The 20,379-nt window shown below is 45.1% G+C and overlaps 1 protein-coding gene across 5 annotated transcripts in view; it reads right to left on the bottom strand.

Moving 5' to 3' along the window:
* The window catches only part of LOC143961707 (CD209 antigen-like protein C), a 321,050-nt gene that overhangs the window by 152,898 nt on the left and 147,773 nt on the right, over positions 1–20,379 (bottom strand). For 2 of the 5 annotated variants that reach the window (XM_077471030.1, XM_077471031.1), the window contains exons 2-3: positions 13,689–13,769; positions 10,409–10,519 (exon numbers count right to left, since the gene is read on the bottom strand). The exons of the other annotated variants lie outside the window; for them this stretch is intronic. In XM_077471030.1, coding sequence (XP_077327156.1) covers positions 10,409–10,519; positions 13,689–13,769 — 192 coding nt within the window. The remainder of the gene's footprint in view (positions 1–10,408; positions 10,520–13,688; positions 13,770–20,379) is intronic. 5 annotated transcript variants of the gene reach the window in all.

Raw genomic sequence — 20,379 nt, 5'->3', positions numbered from 1 at the left:
CAGGAATCATGATAGGTTTCCCTTTATGTATGGCTCATGTTAATGTCAGGCTAGGAACAGATAACAGGTAACAGTTCAGGCGTGCTGATTATACTAAGAGTTCAAAGAACAAGAGCACATACCATGAGCAGGTCTAAGCAGAGCAGGTCAGCTGGGACTTGTAGTTCACTGCTGCAGATGAACGTAGATGTTTGCTGGACCTTGTAGTTCACTGCTGCAGATGAGGGTACTACAGTAGAATCAGGCAAAGCGTAGTCTAGGCAAGTTGCGTCATACACAGGTAGATCAGAGTCCAAACGGTACCAAATCAGAAGCGAGCAAGGAGGATCAAACAAGCTGGGTCATACATGAAAGACACAGAGCAGATATCAGCTGGATCAAACACAAATGTAAACTCTAACACGAGCACTGACTGAATGCTGATACAGGTGATTTAAAGGTGAGCTGGCCAATCACTGTTGTTTCCCAGACAAAGGCTGTGTCAGGTGAGTTGTGGTGGGTCCTAAAGGGATTCTATTACTGACACACTCTCCATCCAATCTGACAGAGCTTGAGCTATTTTGCAAAGAAGAATGGGCAAAAATGTCCCTCTCTAGATGTGCAAAGCTGGTAGAGACACCCCCAAAAAGACTTGCAGCTGTAATTGCAGAGAAAGGAGGTTCTACAAAGTATTGACTTCAGGGGGCGCCATACAAATGCACCCCCCCACGCTTTTCACATATTTATTTGTAAAAAAATAAATAAAACCATTTATCATTTTCCTTCCACTTCACAATTATGTGCCACTTTGTGTTGGCCTATCACATAAAATCCCCAAAAAATTTATTTACGTTCTTAGTTGTAACATGACCTAATGTGGAAAATTTCAAGGGGTGTGAATACTTTTTCAAGGCACTGTATATAATATTTAGTGCTGTATACAGTGCTGTAAACCTTTTTTGGTTGCAGCTTTTTTTTTTCAATTTTCAGCCGCAGTTTTTCTGACTGCGACGCTGTTGTTCCCCCTTTTTTTTTTTAATCGTTTTTACACTTCTGTCAGTCATCAAGTTAAAGTTCACCAAGCACCACTTTTCATTGATAAAGTGCATCCAATTACACATTTCCCCGTATCTATTACATTAGGATAATAATCCCCCCTGTGACGCCATGTCTGGGAGGCCAATAAGGAGAGGCAGACGTTCCCATGCCACTGTGAGTGGGCCAGCAACGTATGTGTCCACAGGCAATGGTGGATGTGGTCAGTCCTCAGGCAGGGCATCATTTCCTCTGTTTAGTGATGTTGCCCATGCTATCCAGCCACAGCATGCTGAGGTGGTGGTGGCCTGGCTTACTGCACCATCTTCATCCTCCTCCTATTCTATCACCCACGTTGAGACTAGTGCCCCATCCACCACAGCTGACAGAGTGGCTTATTCTGCCTCCTTGTCCACAGCTATTCTTGCAATAGCCCCAGCATCATGCATGGAGGAGTTAGTTGAACTATTTGAACACAGCATCAGCCACTTGCTCCACATTGATGCACAGCCATTACTTGGTTCAGATGTTGGTTCTGAGGGTAAGGGAGGTAGTAACATGAGCCTATAAAGGGGAAAACATTGATAAACAACAAATTGGCAGTCATGTCCCCCCAGCCGCAGAGTATTGCCAAGTTGGCTCCAGTGATGATGAGGATGGAGGAAATGATGATGATGAGATCACTGACATGACTTGGGTGCTGGATAGAGCAATGGAGGAAAGTGAGGGTGTGGCACAACCCCAGCAATGCAGGATGTCCTCCAGAGGCAGCCATAACAGAAGAGTAGAGAGCAACCACCCTATTCCATCAGACTGTGGAGCTCTTATCTCCGATCCCACTTCCCACAGCTCAGCTGTGTAGAACTTTTTTTAGCACATGTGCAGCCGATCACACTGTTACAATTTCCAATCTCTGCGTGCCAAAAATCACCAGCCATTTGGGTACCACATGCTTGACAAGGCATTTAACCCCCCATCACCCAGCCCGTTGGCAAGAGCACCTCAAAGTCACACAAAAGGTAAACAATTCTGCTCCTCCTCACTCCCCACCTTTCATGTCTACCTGCCTATATCTCATGACCTCTCAGCAGCCTCCACTCACAGGGATGATGGTATTGCAAAGGGTGTTATAGGTCCTTGCAACATATCTGCAAGCAGTACACACCAGCTGTAGACTATAGCTGTCAGGGATGCCCAGCAACCAGACAGTCATGTGCACACACGTGCATGCGCAGAGGCAATCCTGGGTTTACCCATCAGAATGGGCATAGACGTACAGATGTGCACAGGAATACCTGCCAGAGGCGCGTGTGTTGCTTGTTCTTGGTGCTATTTGGCACATAAAAGGATGACAGCTGCACTAGGGCACCGCTTTCTGATCTTCAGCTTTCCCCTGTATCCTATTCCTGTGAGTGTCTGTGATCTTATTTTAACCCGGCTTCCTGACCATTCTTATTCTCTCCAATCCTGACCCCGGCTTGATTTATTTGCATTTAAATGATTCTCTGTTGCCAGAACTGTGTCTGAACTTTGACCATTCTTTGCTTGCTGTCTCTGTGTCTTATCTCCCGTGTATTACCTGGCTTGTCTGACTCTGCACCAGTCTCCACACCTTCCAGCAGCTTCATCGTACCTGCATCCACAATGTACCTGCACCTGCAGAAAATCAGCATTCTTTACTACTGCTGCCATCTGCTTCTCCTACCTACCTACAAATGGAGATGATCGCAGGCACCTATTGCAACCTCAGTGGTCCTTGAACCAGGGTTGTTAAAGAGGCCTTCCTCTGCTCGTCAGACTCTACCCAAAGGTACGTGACAATAGTAGGCAAATTTCTCTGCCCCATCTGCTGCAACAACAAAAAAAATACACTATCTACCACCCACATGCCCAGTGTCTAAATTCCAGCTTGTCCAAATGATATCATTCAGTGCTTCATCTGGTCTGTATAGGGGACAGGAGCCACACTGGAGCAGAGATTCTTTCAGCTCTGCAGGGGCAGGCCCAGGTGTGGATCATACCATGGAAGCTTGAGCCAGGAATGGTGGTGTGCGTTAATGGCACTAACCTTCTGTCAGCCCTTCAACAGGGAACATTGACACATTGCCTGGCACATGTCCTCAATTTGATGGTGCAGCATTTCTTAAACAGGTACCCAGGATTGAAAGATCTTCTAAGGCAGGCTGGAAGAGTCTGTAGCCATTTCAGGCAGTCATACACAGCCAGTGCTTGGTTGGCTGAAATTCAGGGGGAATTCCACCTGCCCATAAACCACCTGATTTGTGACATGCCCACCAGGTGGAACTATACTATGGTAATTCTGCAGTGGCTGCACATGCAGAAGATTGACATCAATGAGTACCTGTGTGAGTATGGTGCAATGAGAGGTTTATGGTGGCTCTGCTTTGTTTACCATGCTAATGGCTGCTGATAAAGGATGCTTGCACTGTACTGTCACCATTTGCTGAAGCAGACTCTGTGTGGCATTATGGACAGGGCACTCAAGGCAGAGCAGCAGGAGGAAGAGAAGGCCTTCCTTTCCTCTCAAGGGCTGGTTTATGCAGACACAATTCTTGTGATGCCACAGAATACACAAGAGGAGAAGGAGGAGGAGCACTTTGGCAGTTTTGGAGGCATTGAAGCAGAGGAAGACATACATTGAAGCTTAAGATATGGTTTTCAGTCCCAAGAAACCTTGGGAGTAGTATGTGACTGGGAGGCAGTTCCAGATCCTGTAATCCTCAGTGACCCTGAGGACTTTGTTTCTCATTCCCGCTGAAAACTTGCGGTGCATTGGCTCCCTTATCCTTCAAAGTCTATGAAAGGACCAGAGAATTTGTGGCATTAAGGAGAAGGATCATTATTGGTTGACAACCCCCCCAACCACTGTTTCAAGGGTAAAGTCTCAGAACTCATCCTGCCCTCGTAGAGAGAGCACAGGATTAAATATCTTGAGGACACTTTAAAGAGGAGTTTATGTAACACCTTTTCAGACTCTGGTAGGTTACTGTTTCATGGAAAAGGTAGTTTTGAGGCTTATGTTGGTCAAAGGAAGAGCGGTAAATAACGGAGCCTCCTCTATGATGTATTTAAAACATTTTTAGTCCAGGGCTGTCATCTTCCACATCCCTTCAGCAGCATCTGCATCATATGGTGGAAGATTATCTATGAGCAAAAACAGACACGGAGAGCTTTCCAGTTGTCGATCCACTGGCTTACTGGGTCATGAGAATAGACCACTGACCAGAACTTGCCCAGTATACAATTAAGCTGCTGTGTTTCCCTGCATTCAGCATGCTTTCAGAACAGGCATTCAGTGCTGTTGGAGGTTTTGTGACAGATGAAAGAGCTTGTCTGTCCACAGACTCCATGGACCGGCTATCAAGTTGCTATCAAGCCTCTGATGCCGATGTCGCTGATTAAAAGTTTTTGGGATCTGGAATCTCTGCAAGACTTTCTAGGCTGCCTAGCTTTGTGTTGATTTTATGTTGAAGTACTGTTTTGGTATGGTTTCATGGGCACAAGTAACACCCTAGAACCAATTGTTTAACAGGTGCATATAGTTTCATGTTTTTTTTTACAGCAATGCCAATTCTTGCTTTCATAAAATATACCTCAATAGGGTTATGGTGTGAAGGTACCACCAACAACCAAAGCACAATTTTTCCACACCTGTTTGAAAGGGGCGTATAACTTACATTTTTTACAGAAAGAACAATTTTGCTTTCATCAAGATTACCTCTAGCCGTGTTCTGCTCTCTCCAGCGGTGTGTTCTTAGAGCATTCCGCAAGGAAATTTTTTCTTTAGTCTGTAGATTAGCGGCAGCTTCAGTGGCAGAATGAGTTTCCCACTAAACCGAAAACTTTTCCTTAATGGTTTTACTGGTAAGCCAGTAATGGTGAAAATGAAGTGGGGTATGTAATACAAGGGATATCTGGTCTCTGTGGATGGCTAAATGAACATGCAGCTTACCATAATTGAAGATTATATTGATGGGGCATTGTCTGGACATCTTGGATAAGTTCTAATAAGGTGTAATAATGTATATTGTGTTTATATATGGAGAGTAAAAGAGGAGGAAGAAGATGGCGAGATGAGACAATAAAGCAGGTTAAGGTTATTGTTGGACATGTTTTGTTAAGAAAAGTGAACATTTTTTTTTTTAATAGTACCTCCATTGGGTTATGGTGCAAAGGCACCACCAACACCCAAAGCCCAATTTTTCGCCACCTGTTACTTCTATCCAAAGTCTGCGAAAGAGACACCAGACTTTATCTAAAAAAATATGTTAATTTTGGACTGAGCGTACTATAATTTGGCTTCTTCACATAAGGCTTGCTCACAATGGTGCAAAACTTTGTTATTCCCATCCAAAGTCTGCCAATGAGACACCAGAATGTATCCAAAAAATCTTGAATCTTGTTCTGAGTGCACTAAATTGTGGCCTCATCATACAGTCTGGCTTCCCAAGCTGTTTACAACATAAGGAAAAATTGCAGGGAAAATCTGCTTAAATTTCATTGTTTTTTTCTTTATAAATGTCAGTTTTGCTGCAGCAGGTTCTATACATGGTATAAATGTGCCACTTTACAGACAGACTAAGGGGACCTCCCAGATACTATATTTAAAGGTTTTTTTATTGTTTCACTTTAAGCATCACTAAAATCACTGCTCCTATAAAAATGTTTTAAAAAAATATAAGCTTTCAAAATGAGCACTTTTGATTTTTCAAGTTCGAGTCCCATGGACTTTAATAAGCTTTGTGGTTTGGGTCCGAAATTTTGCAATGTTCGAGAGTTCTAGGGGGTGTTCAGCCCAACTCTAATCCCCACTAAAGTACTTCAAAAGACACCAAGAATGTTGTGAACTCTCCTCCACCAAGTGAGCAAATTGAACACTCACCAGATAGTTTAGCTGCCAAATTATAAGCAGCATGAATGCTCATTCCACTGATAAGCCTCAAATCTCCCTTGTTTCCAAGATATAACACTGTATTTCCTAATGGCTGTGTCCAGGGCCGCTGATAAGGCAGTGCAACCAGCCCTTCAAAAGGGGGGCCCAGGCACCCACTGAGCAGGGGGGCCAGCTGTACTTATTGCAGACACAGATCCTCTTCCTGCAGCGCTACAACTTTCTCCATCTGCTGCACTGCAGGGGTATTGGTAGTAGCACATGTGCCTCTTCTATCTGCTGTCCAGGCCCTCCTGTGTGGCCCTTTCCCCTTCAGTGCTTCCATCTTCCTCCTCTCCTACCGGCAGCTTTTGCGGTCATACAGGGGGGTGTTCCAGGATAAAGAGCAGGGGAAGGTTCCTGTAAATATATAATTGACTGGTCCCTTCTTTTTCCGAATGAACACAGTGAGCAATCAGTACCAATCACTCCTGTGTCCATTCATCACTGAAGCACAGTAAACTGTGATTACTGTGCTTCAGTTGTGAATGGGGAGGACGCCTCAGAGCCTTTCCTATTCATTCATCTGAGGCTGCAGAGAAAGGGACTGATAAATCTATGTCCTCTTTTGGCCGGGGAGGGGGGGGGGGGCTGTCAGGTAGGCTGTATGGGGCCCTGTGATTTATAACAGCAGCCCTGGCTGAATCTACAAATCACACCACTTTGTGATCTACAAAACAGCGGGAGTCGTGTATCTATTAGCTTGCCAATGCAATTGCTTCGATGTGGGCAAAACCAAGCTGGAGTTCTCCAAGAGAGCTTCCAGACATGTGACTAGCATGAAAACCACAAACTCAGAACTTCCTCTGGGCAGACATGTGATAAACTGTCACCAGAGGAAATTCCTCAGAATACAATTTTTAATTCTAGACAGGGTTCATCCTAGTCCCGGGGTGGAGATTGGAACAAGATCTTGCTGCAACACAAAGCACATTGGATAGCAGAGCTTGGGGTGACTCACTCCCCGGTACTGAATGAACAAATTAGTTATCGACCCTTCCTTGAGGGTTTTCCTCAAGAGGGAGTGAGAAATAATGATTATGATGGGCCCCATATGCAGGGACATTTATGGACTAGATTCACCTTCTTTCCTATGTTGGCTTTCCCCCTCTTTCTGCTGTTCTTGCTGCCCGGCTTTGTACAAAATGATACAATAAGTGTGTAATGATTTATCCAATTGTGGGCCTTCAGTACCACGTACACATGGTTTTGAAATTCTGTTGATTCTCATGGTATTTTTATTGCCGTTTGTACCCTCAGTTTATCATTTGGTACATGTAAGCAGAGGATTGTGAGGTCAGTGGTTGTAATCACAGTGCCATGGGAGCGTTCACCTCGGTAGGTGCCCCCTCTTGAGTCCTGACCGGTGCACAAGGGCCTCTCACTAATGTGGGCTGCCTTATAACAGCCCAGAGGGGAGTGATATGCCCTAGCTGCCCTGGTCTTTGGGTGGGCTTCCCCTCTGCCCTGGTCTTTAGTGGGTTTCCCCTCTGACCTGGTCTTTAACTTGGATGGGTGGGCTTCCCCTCTCCCCGGGGACGCCTTTTGTGCGTCATTGGTAAACACATGAGGGATCACCGTGCATCCTTGACACAAGGGTTCCCTCTCGCTCTGCGGTGCATTGCTATGTATTGGCATCTGGTTGCCATATGGGAGATAGTTACAATGGACTGCTCCATCTGTACGGTACATGCGCGAGCCGGCTCTCTTCAGTTGTACATGCATGCTCGAGCGTCATGATTGATTCAATCACACCACTAACCGCAATCCCATTTAAGGCAGCGGCCCTGAGCTGAGGAGGTGCTGCTGCTTGGACCTACAGAAATGCCACCCTGCCACAATCTGTAGGAAAGGTATGAACATTACTGTTGGGCCACTCTAGCTGTGTTCGGCTGAACAGCCATATCCAGGAGGACACCGTTGTACCAGTCGGGTGATACTTGATGTCTTCATAGGAAATAGATATCTACTGGTTTCACAACCAGAGATCTATCCAGTAATTGATTTCTCTCTTTTTTTATTTTGTTCCTTACCTCTAGACTATCTTACCTTTTTAAGGTATAGTTACTTGACATCACCCTGACCGCGGCTGTGGGTCAATGTTGGATCCTTGTGTGGATCCTAATACAGGACTCTTGGGTCGCTCTAGCCATGTTCGGCTGAACGGCCATATCCTGGAGGACACCATTGCACCGATCGGGTGATACTTAGTGTCCTCACAGGAAATAGATAGTTTCACAACCAGAGAGCTATCCAGTAATTGATTTCTCTCTTTTTTTCTTTTGTCCCATACCTCTAGACTAGCCTTTCTCAACCGTTTTACCCCAGAGGAACCCTTGTAATCATTTTCAAGTCTCAGGGAACCCCTGGTAAAAGTAGTCCATTGATGGTCTTTGGGAAATTGTACCCTTTGTTGTTGGTGGACAGTGGGAAGAATGCTTCCTTTACAGACATGGCTCTGGCTATGCCAAGTGCTGTTAGACCAGGAACTTTGCAGGCACCATCACATGATATGTCATTTAGCCACAGCTCAAGGGACCCTTAGCCACCTCTTAAAGAATCCTTAGCCACCTCTGGAGGAACCCTTAGCCACCTCTGGAGGAACCCTTAGCCACCTCTCAAAGAACCCTTAGCCACCTCTGGAGGAACCCTAGGGTTCCACGGAACCCTGATTGAGAATGGCTGCTCTAGACTATCTTAACTTTTTAAGGTGTTGTTACTTGACATCACCCTCACCGCGGCTGTGGGTCAATTTGGGATCCTTGTGTGGAATCTGGGGGACCCAACTGTCCATTTCCCTTACCCCTCAGGAGTGTTCACAGGACTCTTCCCTATATGGCATGGCATTTTTGTTGCTAGACTAAGCAGATTCTCTGACTATTTTACTGGTATGGTGTTATTTTGATGCCTTTTGCTATGTTGTAACATGTCTGCCTCCCTGCTTTATGTCCTGACTAATATGATTGCTCTCCTATAGATTATAATACTCTTTGTGATCTTCTATGTATAAATGTCCCTGATGAAGGGACTCATCTTGTCCTGAAACGAGTCGGGTACATAGGAACATCTTCAAGAATGCCACAACAGTCATCTCTTCTATGTGTATTTACCATATGTTTTTATTGGTGATGTATACACTTGTTTTATATTTGTAATAACATTTTTATAATTTATATCTGTGTCCTCTCCGTTGCCTCTAAAGTTCCCCAATAAGGGGGGGGGGGGGGTACTTATTATTTTTGTTCTGTATACCAGGGATGTTGGCAACAACACATGAATTACCTGGGAGGTCAATTGTTTCGTTAATACTCTGCACGCTAACCTCCTAAGCTTATACTCTCTCTGCAAGCTGAACTTCTCCTTAAACAAAAATTCTCCCTCCTCCATGCACAAATAACCCTCCCTACTGAAATCCTCCTCCCAGCATAAATCATTGACCCCATGCCCCCTCCCAGCTCCAATTCTCTCTCTCCCCAAATCTCTCCTCCTAGCACAAAGCCACCCCCTTCTCAATCTCCTTATGAGCACAAATCCTCCCCCCAGCACACATCTACTCAAGACCCCCTTCCTAACACAAATCCTTTCTCCCACCAAAAAACATATTCCTTTCTTAGTACAAAGCCCCCAGCACAAATACCCCCAAAATCCCGGCTCCTAGCACACATCCCTACCAGCATATACCCCCCAACCTTTCACTAATTCTCTTCTCATCCCCAATTTCTTACTTTGCCCCCCCCCCCCCGCATGTCCCCGTTGCAATTCCCACCCTCCAACAAACACACAGACCTCAGATGCAGTGCAACAGTGGCTGTGTATCCCTCCCTCCCCAGGCTCCCCCCTGGGCACCTTCAAGTTCAGGAGGTGCCTAGAGCAAGCAGACTTAACACTCCCGCCAAGCAGCCGGCAGGGAGAGATGCCGGCTACTACATGGGATTGTGGCTGGAGACACCTGGCTGTCAGATCGGGACTTTAAAAACCCTACATAGTCCTGATCTGACAGTCCTAATTCAGAAGCCATCAGCAGCAGCAGGACCCACGAGGAAGAGCTGGAGGGGATAGAGAGCCCCTCCTCCAGCTCTCTTCTGCTCCCCGGATTTGGCTTGTGATATTGGGTGCTCCTTTCACCTACCCTCACCAATAAATCAATGACTTTCCGGCTGCACCAGCCAAGGGTTCAGGTGGGAGGGCTGGCCATATTGTTCAATCAATTGCCAAACTGCAAACAGGCTGAGATGGGTAGAATTCATGGTGAACCCAAAGTTCATCCCTATTGGCTGGCCCCCTGAATATCCTTTTGTTTTACATCTATTACATTCCCTTCTCCTGAGTGCTGGCCTCTCCAGCCTTGCCATCCCAAGTGGTGACCCCCCCAAGAACCATAATGGTGAATACAGATACAATAACAAAGTGATCAAAATTGATAATTATAATAGAAATACTCACAGGAAATGAAGAGGAGACTCATGATGATGACCACAGTAATGAAGGCTACTATTAGGAGGACCCCCAGGGTCAGTATCACCCGGTACTTTGCACTCCTGGAAGCCGAATTCTCTACAGACAGAGAGAATAGTGAATAATCCTGCGTGTATCAGCCGGTATAATAATCCTCCAGAATTCTTATCTCACATAAAGACATTTTATATTCACACCGGATCATCTGTGTGATCCACCTCAGCATACAAATCTCTTATAGTAGGTGTGATATTGGGGGTTGTATAGCAAAGTGATAGATGTGTTACAGTGGGCCCACATGATTCAGGAAGAGTGCTTGGTGGACCACTTTTATTTAACCATTTGATCTCCGGAAGATGCACCCCCCTTTATGACCAGGCCATTTTTTGCGATACAGCACTGCGTTATTTTAACTGACAATTGCACGGTCGTGCAACATTGTAGCCAAACAAAATTGACTTCCTTTTTTTCCCACAAATATAGCTTTCTTTTGGTGGTATTTGATCACCTCTGCAGTTTTTATTTATTTTTTTGCGCTATAAACAAAAAAATGCTAACAATTAAAAAACATTTTTTTTTACCTTCTGCTATAAAACACATCCAATAAAAAAAAAAAATGTCTTCATCAATTTAGGTCAATATGTGTTCTGCTACATATTTTTGGCAAAAAAAAACAAGAAGCGTATATTGATTTGGTTGGTTTACGCAAAGTTATAGCGTCTACAAACTATGGGAGATATAACATATACATATATATATATATATATATATATATATATATATATATATATATATATAGATAGATAGATAGATAGATAGATAGATATACACACATATATATATATATATATATATATATATATATATATATATATCCCTCTGGGCTCTCCTGGCCCTTCTGGCTCTCCAGACCCCAAAGCACACTCCCCATGTTGAGGGCATGTGGCATGGTATGGTTCGGGGAGGGGGGGGCGCTCTCTCATCCCCCCTCTTTTCCTGCGGCCTACCAGGTTGCGTTCTCGGATAAGAATATGGATTTTGGGGGGCCCCTACACCAATTTTTTTTTTTTTTTGGTGCAGGGTTCCCCTTAAATTCCATACCAAACTCGAAGGGCCTAGTATGGATTTTAGGGGGACCGATGCGCAATTTTTTATTTAAATGTTAGTTTGGGGTTTCCCTTAATATTCATACCAGACCCAAAGAGTCTGGTAATGGACTGGGGGGGGGGGGGGTCCATGCTCTTTTTTTCAATGAGTTTTATCTACATTGCAGAGACCAGACAATACATTACAGCAGTTTTAAATGACTTTTTTCCTTTATAAATGTCATTTTGCTGTGGTACTGTTCTAAACACGGGCAAACTGTGCCACTTTACAGGCATACTATAGACACCCCTCAGGCACAATATTTAAAGGAATATTTATTTTTTATTGTTTCATTTTAAGCATTCAAAAGAAGAAATGACCGCACTCTTCACTCAATCAAAATTCTTTTATTCAGAACATTCTTATTATTCAGAAAAACATAATGACTAAGCGCACTTGGAGTATGTGAAACGCATCTACCAGCATTCTGTCAACACTTTGGGATGCTCTGAATAAAAAAACTTTGATCGAGTACAGAGTGCGGCCATTTCTTCTTTTGACTATATGCGGAGGTGAGCCAAGGCGGTCACCTGTCCAGATCATCAGACTTTCAAAACCTTACCTGGAGCAGCGAGTCTTCTTGTTTGGATATCACTTTAAGCATTAAAAAAAATAATCAATGCTCCCGAAAAAAGTGTCAGTTTTTAAAAAAAATATTTGCATTAATACATGTCCCCTGGGGCAGGACCCGGGTCCCCAGACACTTTTTAAGACAATACCATGCAGATAATACCATGCATATAATACCTTGCACATTGAATCCCATGAGTAAGTCAGACTGATGACGAAACATGTTGGGTCGTGGCTATCTGGCGAACGTGTAGTATTACTAATCTAGAGCATTGGGTTTTGTAAGGTTACTGGTGGACAGAGGAAGTGAAGGGAAGGACACAGGACACTTCAACTGCTGTTGTACTGTAGAAAAAGAGCGAGTGCGGCGACGAGGAGGGGTAAGAAGCAATTCGATCACTTGTGTAATCCTGGGTCTGCCGTGACCATCAATGCCCCAACATATAAGTGTAAAAAGAAGTTCAAGCGTGATGTGGAGTGTAATTTGATTTGGCTAAACTTTTTATGGTGTTCATGTGAGTGCATTGGAATTGGATGGTTTTATTTGATTAAAGAGTTTGTTGAAACTGTATTACTATTGCTATTGGAGGCTTCTTTTCTCTTGCAAGGTTATATATATATATATGTGCACCATCAAGGAGGGGCCAATGTGTCAGTCTGATGATCCTTCAGTCATAACTCTGATTAGAGGCTTAAAAGCCTTATCAGCCAAACACGAAAGTGTGAGGCTTAATAGCTGGTGAATGCATTCACATTGGGGGACTCACAGTCACTGAAGGTGTGGTGAAGGATGAATTACCTTATTTGGACACGAATTTTCAATTTATCCATGGACATTCACTGTTGGACTTTTTTATAAATTTTTTACTCTAATTAATTTATATATATATTTTTTTTAAATCATTTTTCACTTTATTTTTTCACTGCAATAAATTTTTTCACCTGATTAAGTTTGGGTATATGCGCATGTGTTTTAATCATACATTGCTTTGCGCACTTTAGCACTTTATAGATGTATATGAGTTTATTCATGTATGTTTGGTTTGGTATATGTCTCACATGAGATGAAATAGAATTAGGAACATGTTGTGAGTCAATTGCACCAACACTAATATATACTTTTTGTACAAGTAGCAGCTTAGATTATAGGGTGGGAATTTGGTGTTTAGCGCAGTAGTGATACACGTAGGAAGAGGGAGTGAGATGTGGTGTATCAGTTATTCACATGCATATAAGCCTTTAACATTAGCTCTTTTGATTTTTCATGTTCGCGTCCCATAGACTTTAATGGTGTTCGCGCGTTCTGCCAAATTTTTTGATTGTTCGCAAGTTCTGGTGCGAACCGAACCAGGGGGTGTTTGGCTCATCTCTAGTGCACAGTCATTAAACTGTTCCCACAAAGTTGTGGGCATGAAATTGTCCAAAAGGACTTGGTATGCTGATGCCTTAAGACTTCATTGGAACTAAGGGGCCCAAGCCCAACCCCTGAAAAATACCCCCACACCATAATCCCCCCTCCACCAAATGATTTGCACATATAATAATAACTTACCTTTAGCTTTTGGTGTATTCTTCTTCCTCTGTACATCGTAATTGCTCATGTTGGCATATACATTGTCCTCAAAAGTTTGCCCTGTAGAGGAACATAGACCTTCATATGAATATTGTAGATTTCAGGGAGGATATACAGATATAATGGAGTTCTATGAGAGCAATGTATACTCTCCACTCAATATTTTTCATATCAGAGATCCACACATATCAGCTACGGTAACACAAAAAAGACCAACATGACGCAAACTATATCTGCACCTAAGAGGAATATACAACAAAAATTAATTTCTAATATTTTATTTTACAAAAAGAAGAATGTACATACAAAATGTTTAAAATAGAGACACATCTTCATTCCAAACTGGATAGTCAAAATTATACTTCATGTCATAAGAAATGGATGACGCGTTTCGCAAGTAGCTCCTTCAGAACCATATACAGTAATTATTGACTTTATGACCAAAGAACCTTAAAAATTAGAGACAAATCGGAGAAAAGAAATATCAATAAGCGTATGCTTTAAATAAATAACAAGATATTTGTAATTATATCGATACATATTTCTTATGTCAATATTTTCGTATAGACTATATATCTAGTTGAGGCTGAAATAGCAAAACTTACATGTGTCCAGCCCCATAAGGACCAGGAGAGCCTGGTAATCAGAAGTGGTGTATAGCCCCAATGATGGAAAATCAGGGAGAGATGGATGGTATTATACAGATACAGGGCTTAGGCTTGAATTGGTATTAATCTATTAATAAAGAAAACAATTATGGGTTACATCAGAGACATACCAAAGGTATGTGAAAGGAGTCACCTTGCGACTACACTAGCATCACAGAAATACAATTAATAATTCCGGCAAATACTTACACCTGTAGGTATTGGTGTCTGTGCCAGTTCGGCTGGGTTGGACTGGTTTCTCCTTGACCGTAGGTGTCACTGTCACTGCCGGTAAGTGCAGAAGCACAGTTCAGCTGGATGTATTGAATGCCATCTATTGCTCGGAACCAGCCCAGTGGGAGCGTTTTCTTGCTGTGCATTCTGGCAGATGGTATTTAAGATACTGACGCCATTGGCGGGGGGTCTTATTTTTTTTTTTTTGTTTTTGTTCGGTTCTTCTCTGGGATGTTCTTGACCCAGACCCCATGGCCCTCCTGGCCTGGGGTGCGCAGCTATGTATCTTGTGTCTCGGGCCGGCTGGCCCGAGGCAGCACAACTGAGAGGATAGGCCCGAGCAAATCTTGGGGCCTACTGATCCAGGAATGGTCCGGTGCTGTCTCGCCTGAGGAGAAAGGCCCAGCAACTGGAGGATCCAGGGGAGGAAGACTCTTTCAAGAGAAGACCGTGCACAAGGCTGGTATCTCTGGAGAAGCCTGGAAACTCAGATGAGGGGCGCAACCCGGATCATTATACATACAGTACCGCCGGTTCGGCTGAAAGAGACTGGTATCGCATTGAAATATTCTTTAATCTCTCAGTGACGCTTAAGTTTAAATTCACAAGTCTGTGGCAGAGACTGTGTCAAATACCCCACCGGCTGCTAGGTCCAGTGAGAGGGGCCTATCCGGTGGTGGCTGAATCTAGTTAATGGAACCGTTGTCTCCTTGATCTAAAAAGAGATCTTAAACCCGCAGTTACCAGGTGCCTGAACTCATCCTTAACCCTCTGACCCTTTTTATTGAGAGACTTTGCTTTTATTTTGAATAAATAACCATAAAAAAGACTAAGTATTGGAAATTCACATTCTTTGGGCCACTTTCCACGGGATCCCCAAGATGGAGATGCAAACAGGTGAGGTAACGATAAGCCCAAATAAAACCAGAAGCTCCTTTCATTTATAGAGATATACATGGTCTACTGGTCACATGTGTTGAATTCCTCCGAGAGCCATGCCTCATTCAGTTTTATAAATGTGAGGTAGTCAACACTGTTGTGAGCTAGGCAAGTGCCCTTAACGGTCATGATCCTCCCGCTGCGCTGAACGTCTATTCGGACAGGACACTGGATGAGGGGCAAGCCAACAGTTCCATTGCAAATTGGGCAAGCTCTGGCCAGAGGTCAAGCCTGCCCACCCAGTAGTCCAGGGGTTCAGGGTTCATCACTCCTCAGAGCGTCCACATCGGCCGTTAACCCGATGTAGTCGGACACCTGTCAGTCTAGGTATTCCCTGATGCTGGATCCGGATGAGACCTGTCGATGGGTCGGCTGAAAGAATGACCTCATATCAGAAGTCACCAACACATCTTCAAACCGGCCTCTTCTTGCAGGCTCTGTTGGATTGGTACCCGCAACTCCTTCTCTGGTAGTGGGAATTCCTCCTCTGCCAGCGCACGCAAAAGCAGAATGCAGCATTTCTCGAAGCAAGGCCTGGAAGTGCTCCATTCTGACAGCCCTCTGTGATGGTGGTAACATTTCCGCCATTTTGTGTTTGTACCGGGGGTCTAAGTACGTTGCCACCCAGTACTGGTCCTTGACCCTTATGCTTTTTATACGGGGGTCCGTGTTAAAACACTGGAGCATGAAGGCCCCCATTTGCACTAAACTGGAAGCGGTGTGGTGGCCTGGCTCCTGCTCATCATCCAGGATAATGTCGTCCTCTTCATTCTCCTCTCCCCATCCACGCACAACAGGGATCCCAGAAAGGTTTAAAGCATGCTCTTCTTGCTCCTCCTCATCCGCCCCGGCACCATCCTCCTCTGACTCCTCTTCAGACTCCTGTTGTTGACTTGTGTTAGATAGAGGGTCCCCCCAGGAATTGATCCAGCATTGCGACTTCCGCATCTTCCTGCTCCTGCTCCTCCATGGCTTGATCAATAACATGACGCAATGCACGCTCCATAAAGAAGGCATAAGGTACCATGTCACTGATGGCGCCAAGGCTGCAACTGACCAGTTTGGTGATCTCATCAAATGGCCGCAGAAGTCTGCATGCATCGCGCATGAGCAGCCACTGGCGTGGTGAAAAAAAAACAAGCTCCCCAGAACCTGTTCTGCCGCAGAGTTCATACAGGTAGACGTTAACTGCATGTGTCTGCTGGAGCAGCCTATCAAGCATATAGAAGGTTGAGTTCCATCGCATCGTGCAATCGCAAATAAGATGTCTGACCGGCAGATTGTGTCGCCGCCAGAATGTCAGCAAGGCGAGCCATGGTCGTGTAAGATCTTCTGAAATGGGCCAAGATTTTTCTTGCCTGCCGCAAGATGTCCTGGACCCCAGGGTATTTGACAACGAATCGCTGCACGACCAAGTTTAAGACGTGTGTCATACATAATTTTGCCCTGTTTCAATGCGCTAAGCAGATTGGCACCATTGTCACACACCACTTTACCAACTGTCAAATTGAGTGGTGTTAGCCACTGATCTGCCTGTGAACGCAAATCTGAAAGGAGTGCCGGGCCAGTGTGGCTCTTGGCTTTCAGGCACAACAGACACAGCACGGCATGGCAACGTCTCACCTGGCTTGTTGAATAGGTTCTGGGGAGCTTGGGTGGCACAGCAGAAGAGACGCTAGCAGCGGAAAAGGAGGAGTCAGCCGAGGAGGAGAGGGAGGAGGATAGAGTATGACGAGGAGAAGAGGAGGCAGGCCTGCATGCAATCCATGGTGGTAAAACCAAATCTACACGGGTGCCACGGGTTACATGCTTGACGGCCGTCAGAAGGTTCACCCAGTGGCCAGTAAAAGTAATATACTTTCCCTGCCCGTGTTTGCTAGACCACGTGTCTGCGGTCAGATGTAACTTGGCACTAACACTGTGTGCCAGAGATACATTCACTTGCCGCTGAACATGGCCATATAGCTCTGGGATGCCCTTCTGTGAGAAATACTTCCTTCCTGGGACCTTCCATTGTCGTGTTCCAATGGCCACAAATTTGCGAAAGGCCTCCGAGTCCACCAGTTTATATGGCAGTAGTTGGCGGGCTATCAGTTCTGACAAGCCAGCCGTCAACTGTTGGGCAAGAGGGTTATCCGGCATCATCATTTTTTTACGCTCAAACATTTGGCCCACGGAAGCCTGCCTTTTTGCAGAAAAACATGAGGTTGGCATGATGGAAGGTGGAGTGGAGGGCAATTGTGAGGAGAGAGGAGAAGAAAAAGTAGAAGACGAGGCTGGACGGTGAGAGCCTGGAGTGTGGCTTTGTGTGTTTCATTGCTCCCACTGGGCTCGGTGATGGCAGCTCATGTGCCTTCTTAAGGTAGTCGTCCCTAGGTGAGTGTTGGGCTTACCGTGACTTATGCATTGACTGCAAAGATTGCAGATGGCAACACTATTGTCAGAAGCGGACACGTTAAAAAAAGCCCACACTGCGGAGCCATGTGCCGGCGCCCTGGGAGCACCAGATGTGACCGTACATGGTCGATGACTCGCTCCAGATACATTTGCAGTCTGCTTTGTCCCTCCTGTGCAATGTAAGTTCTTCCTGCTTCTCCTCCCTATCTGCTGGTCCATATCTCCCTCTGAACTCCCCTCCTCTTCCTCTCTTGTGGGCACCCACGTGACATCACTAGACACATCATCATCGACGTCACCTTCCCCACCGCTATAATTAGAGATCCCGGAGTAGGCAGCAACAACGGGGACCAACCTCCTCCTTGGGCTGATCTGGGTACTGTCGTCAGACTGCTGAGTGGCGGTTGTTGCTACCTCCTCTTCCTGATCCAATGCCAAGAGTGGCTGCGCATCGGAAATGTTTTGATATGGATCGGAAAATAATTCCTGTGACTCAAGCAGAAGGTATAGCGTGGTTGTGGTGGTGGTGTTGGTGATAGTGTCTTTTGGGGTGCACACAGCAGAGAATGAAGAAGAGGGTGCAGATCGAGAGGATGAGGAGGGTGCAGAAAAGTAAGGCTGAGTGAGCCACTCAACCAAGTCTGGTGCGTCCTTCGACGTAATCGCACGCACCTTCTGCAATTTGCCACTTTGGCTTAAGCCTGTTGCTCCTGCCCTACCTGTCACGATCAGGGGTCAGGCTCGAAGACCAATTGCTATAGAAGTTGCAGGACTACCACTAACCAGCAGGATAGGAACACAGGCAGTCACCCTGGCAGATGACACAGGCTAACCAGAGGTGCGGAGTCTAAGTACTAACCGGTTTTCACCAGAGCACCAGATGGTAGAGATGGATTTAGCTGAATGTCAGTACCAGGTCGCGGTCCTCAGGATCGCCCCACCAGGAGGTGAGCAAGCCGGGGTTCAGTAGCAGATGAGCAGGTAAGGATCAAACAGAAGCGTGGTCAGTAAGCAACCAAAAGGTCGGTAACGAGTTGTTGCAGATTGGGATCAGGCAAGCGTAGTCGTGGAATAAGCCAAGGGTCGATAGCGAGCAGTAGCAAATATAAGCGGCAGCAGAGAAGACGGGAGCGAGATACAGGCTGGAGATAGCACAATATTCTGGCAAGGAGGAAGTGCAGAGACATGGCTTATATCAGGAAGTTCATGAAAGGAGCAAAGAGTTCAAGGTTTAGCTGAAATCAAGGTACAAGGCAGGGTTGTCAAAAGGATCTGACAAGGAACTGTCCAGCATCACAGATAGCTCAGAGAGAAGATTCATTGCCTGACACAGCTGAGGTCCTGGGTCCAGTCCAGGTCCTGACACTTCCCCTACCACCCCTACGGAAGGGCCTGCCTCTGCCTGTCATTTTTTAAATGACCCTGTGACAAATGTCTCTAGAGAGGTGCAGTATGTATGTGGAAGATGGTATATAACACCCCGCTTCAATCTGTCATTTTTGGGGGCCACTGGTCTATCACACCAGTTATAATACTTTTTTTTATTGCGTTTGTCACTCTTTGTTGAATCGCTGCAGAACTGCTCAGCAGTCACAATGATGCACAGTGGAAATGCACTATAATATGCTTTCTATATGTGCAAGTATTTTATATGTGTATTACACACCTACAGTATATACTGCACACCAAATAGTACACCTATACCGGTCCTTAAAAGGACCTTTGTGGACCTAGTAGCTAGTGATTTGCAGACTGTACCTCAGTCTCTACACTTATAAAAGACTGCTGCAGAATATGGTAGCAGTCAGCAGCAGTGCACCACAACCCTATATATTTTACACCTATACCAGTCCTTACAAGGACTTTTGTGGACCTAGTAGCTTGTGATTTGCAGACTGTCCCTCAGTCCCTACACTGATAAAAGACTGCTGCAGAAACCAGCAGTAATCTGCAATACAGCCCTGCACCAGCACCCTATATAGTGTACACCTATACCAGTCCTTAAAAGGACTTTTGTGGACCTAGTAGCTAGTGATTTGCAGACTGTCCCTCAGTCCCTACACTGATAAAAGACAGCTGCAGAAACAAGCAGTAATCTGCAGCACAGCAATGCACCAGCACCCTATATATTGTACACCTATACCAGTCCTTAAAAGGACCTTTGTGGACCTAATAGCAATAGCTAGTGATTAAACTGACTGTCCCTGCTGCATTTAGCGTCCTGCCCCTACACTGACAAAAGACAGCTGCAATCACCAGCACAGCAGTGCACTGAACCCTATATACTGTACTACACCTATACCAGTCCTTAAAAGGACTTTTGTGGACCTAATAGCTAGTGATTTGTGTCACTACAGTCTCTCCTTGCTGCACACAGCGTCCTGTCCCTACATTGACAAAAGACTGGCTGCTGCAATCACCAGCACAGCAGTGCACTGAACCCTATTTACTGT

Source organism: Lithobates pipiens, unplaced genomic scaffold (genome assembly GCF_037356315.1).
Source record: "Lithobates pipiens isolate NorthernLeopardFrog02 unplaced genomic scaffold, aLitPip1_a1.2 Scaffold_8, whole genome shotgun sequence".
Taxonomy (NCBI): Eukaryota; Metazoa; Chordata; class Amphibia; order Anura; family Ranidae; genus Lithobates; species Lithobates pipiens.
This window is presented reverse-complemented; position numbering and strand designations above follow the sequence as displayed.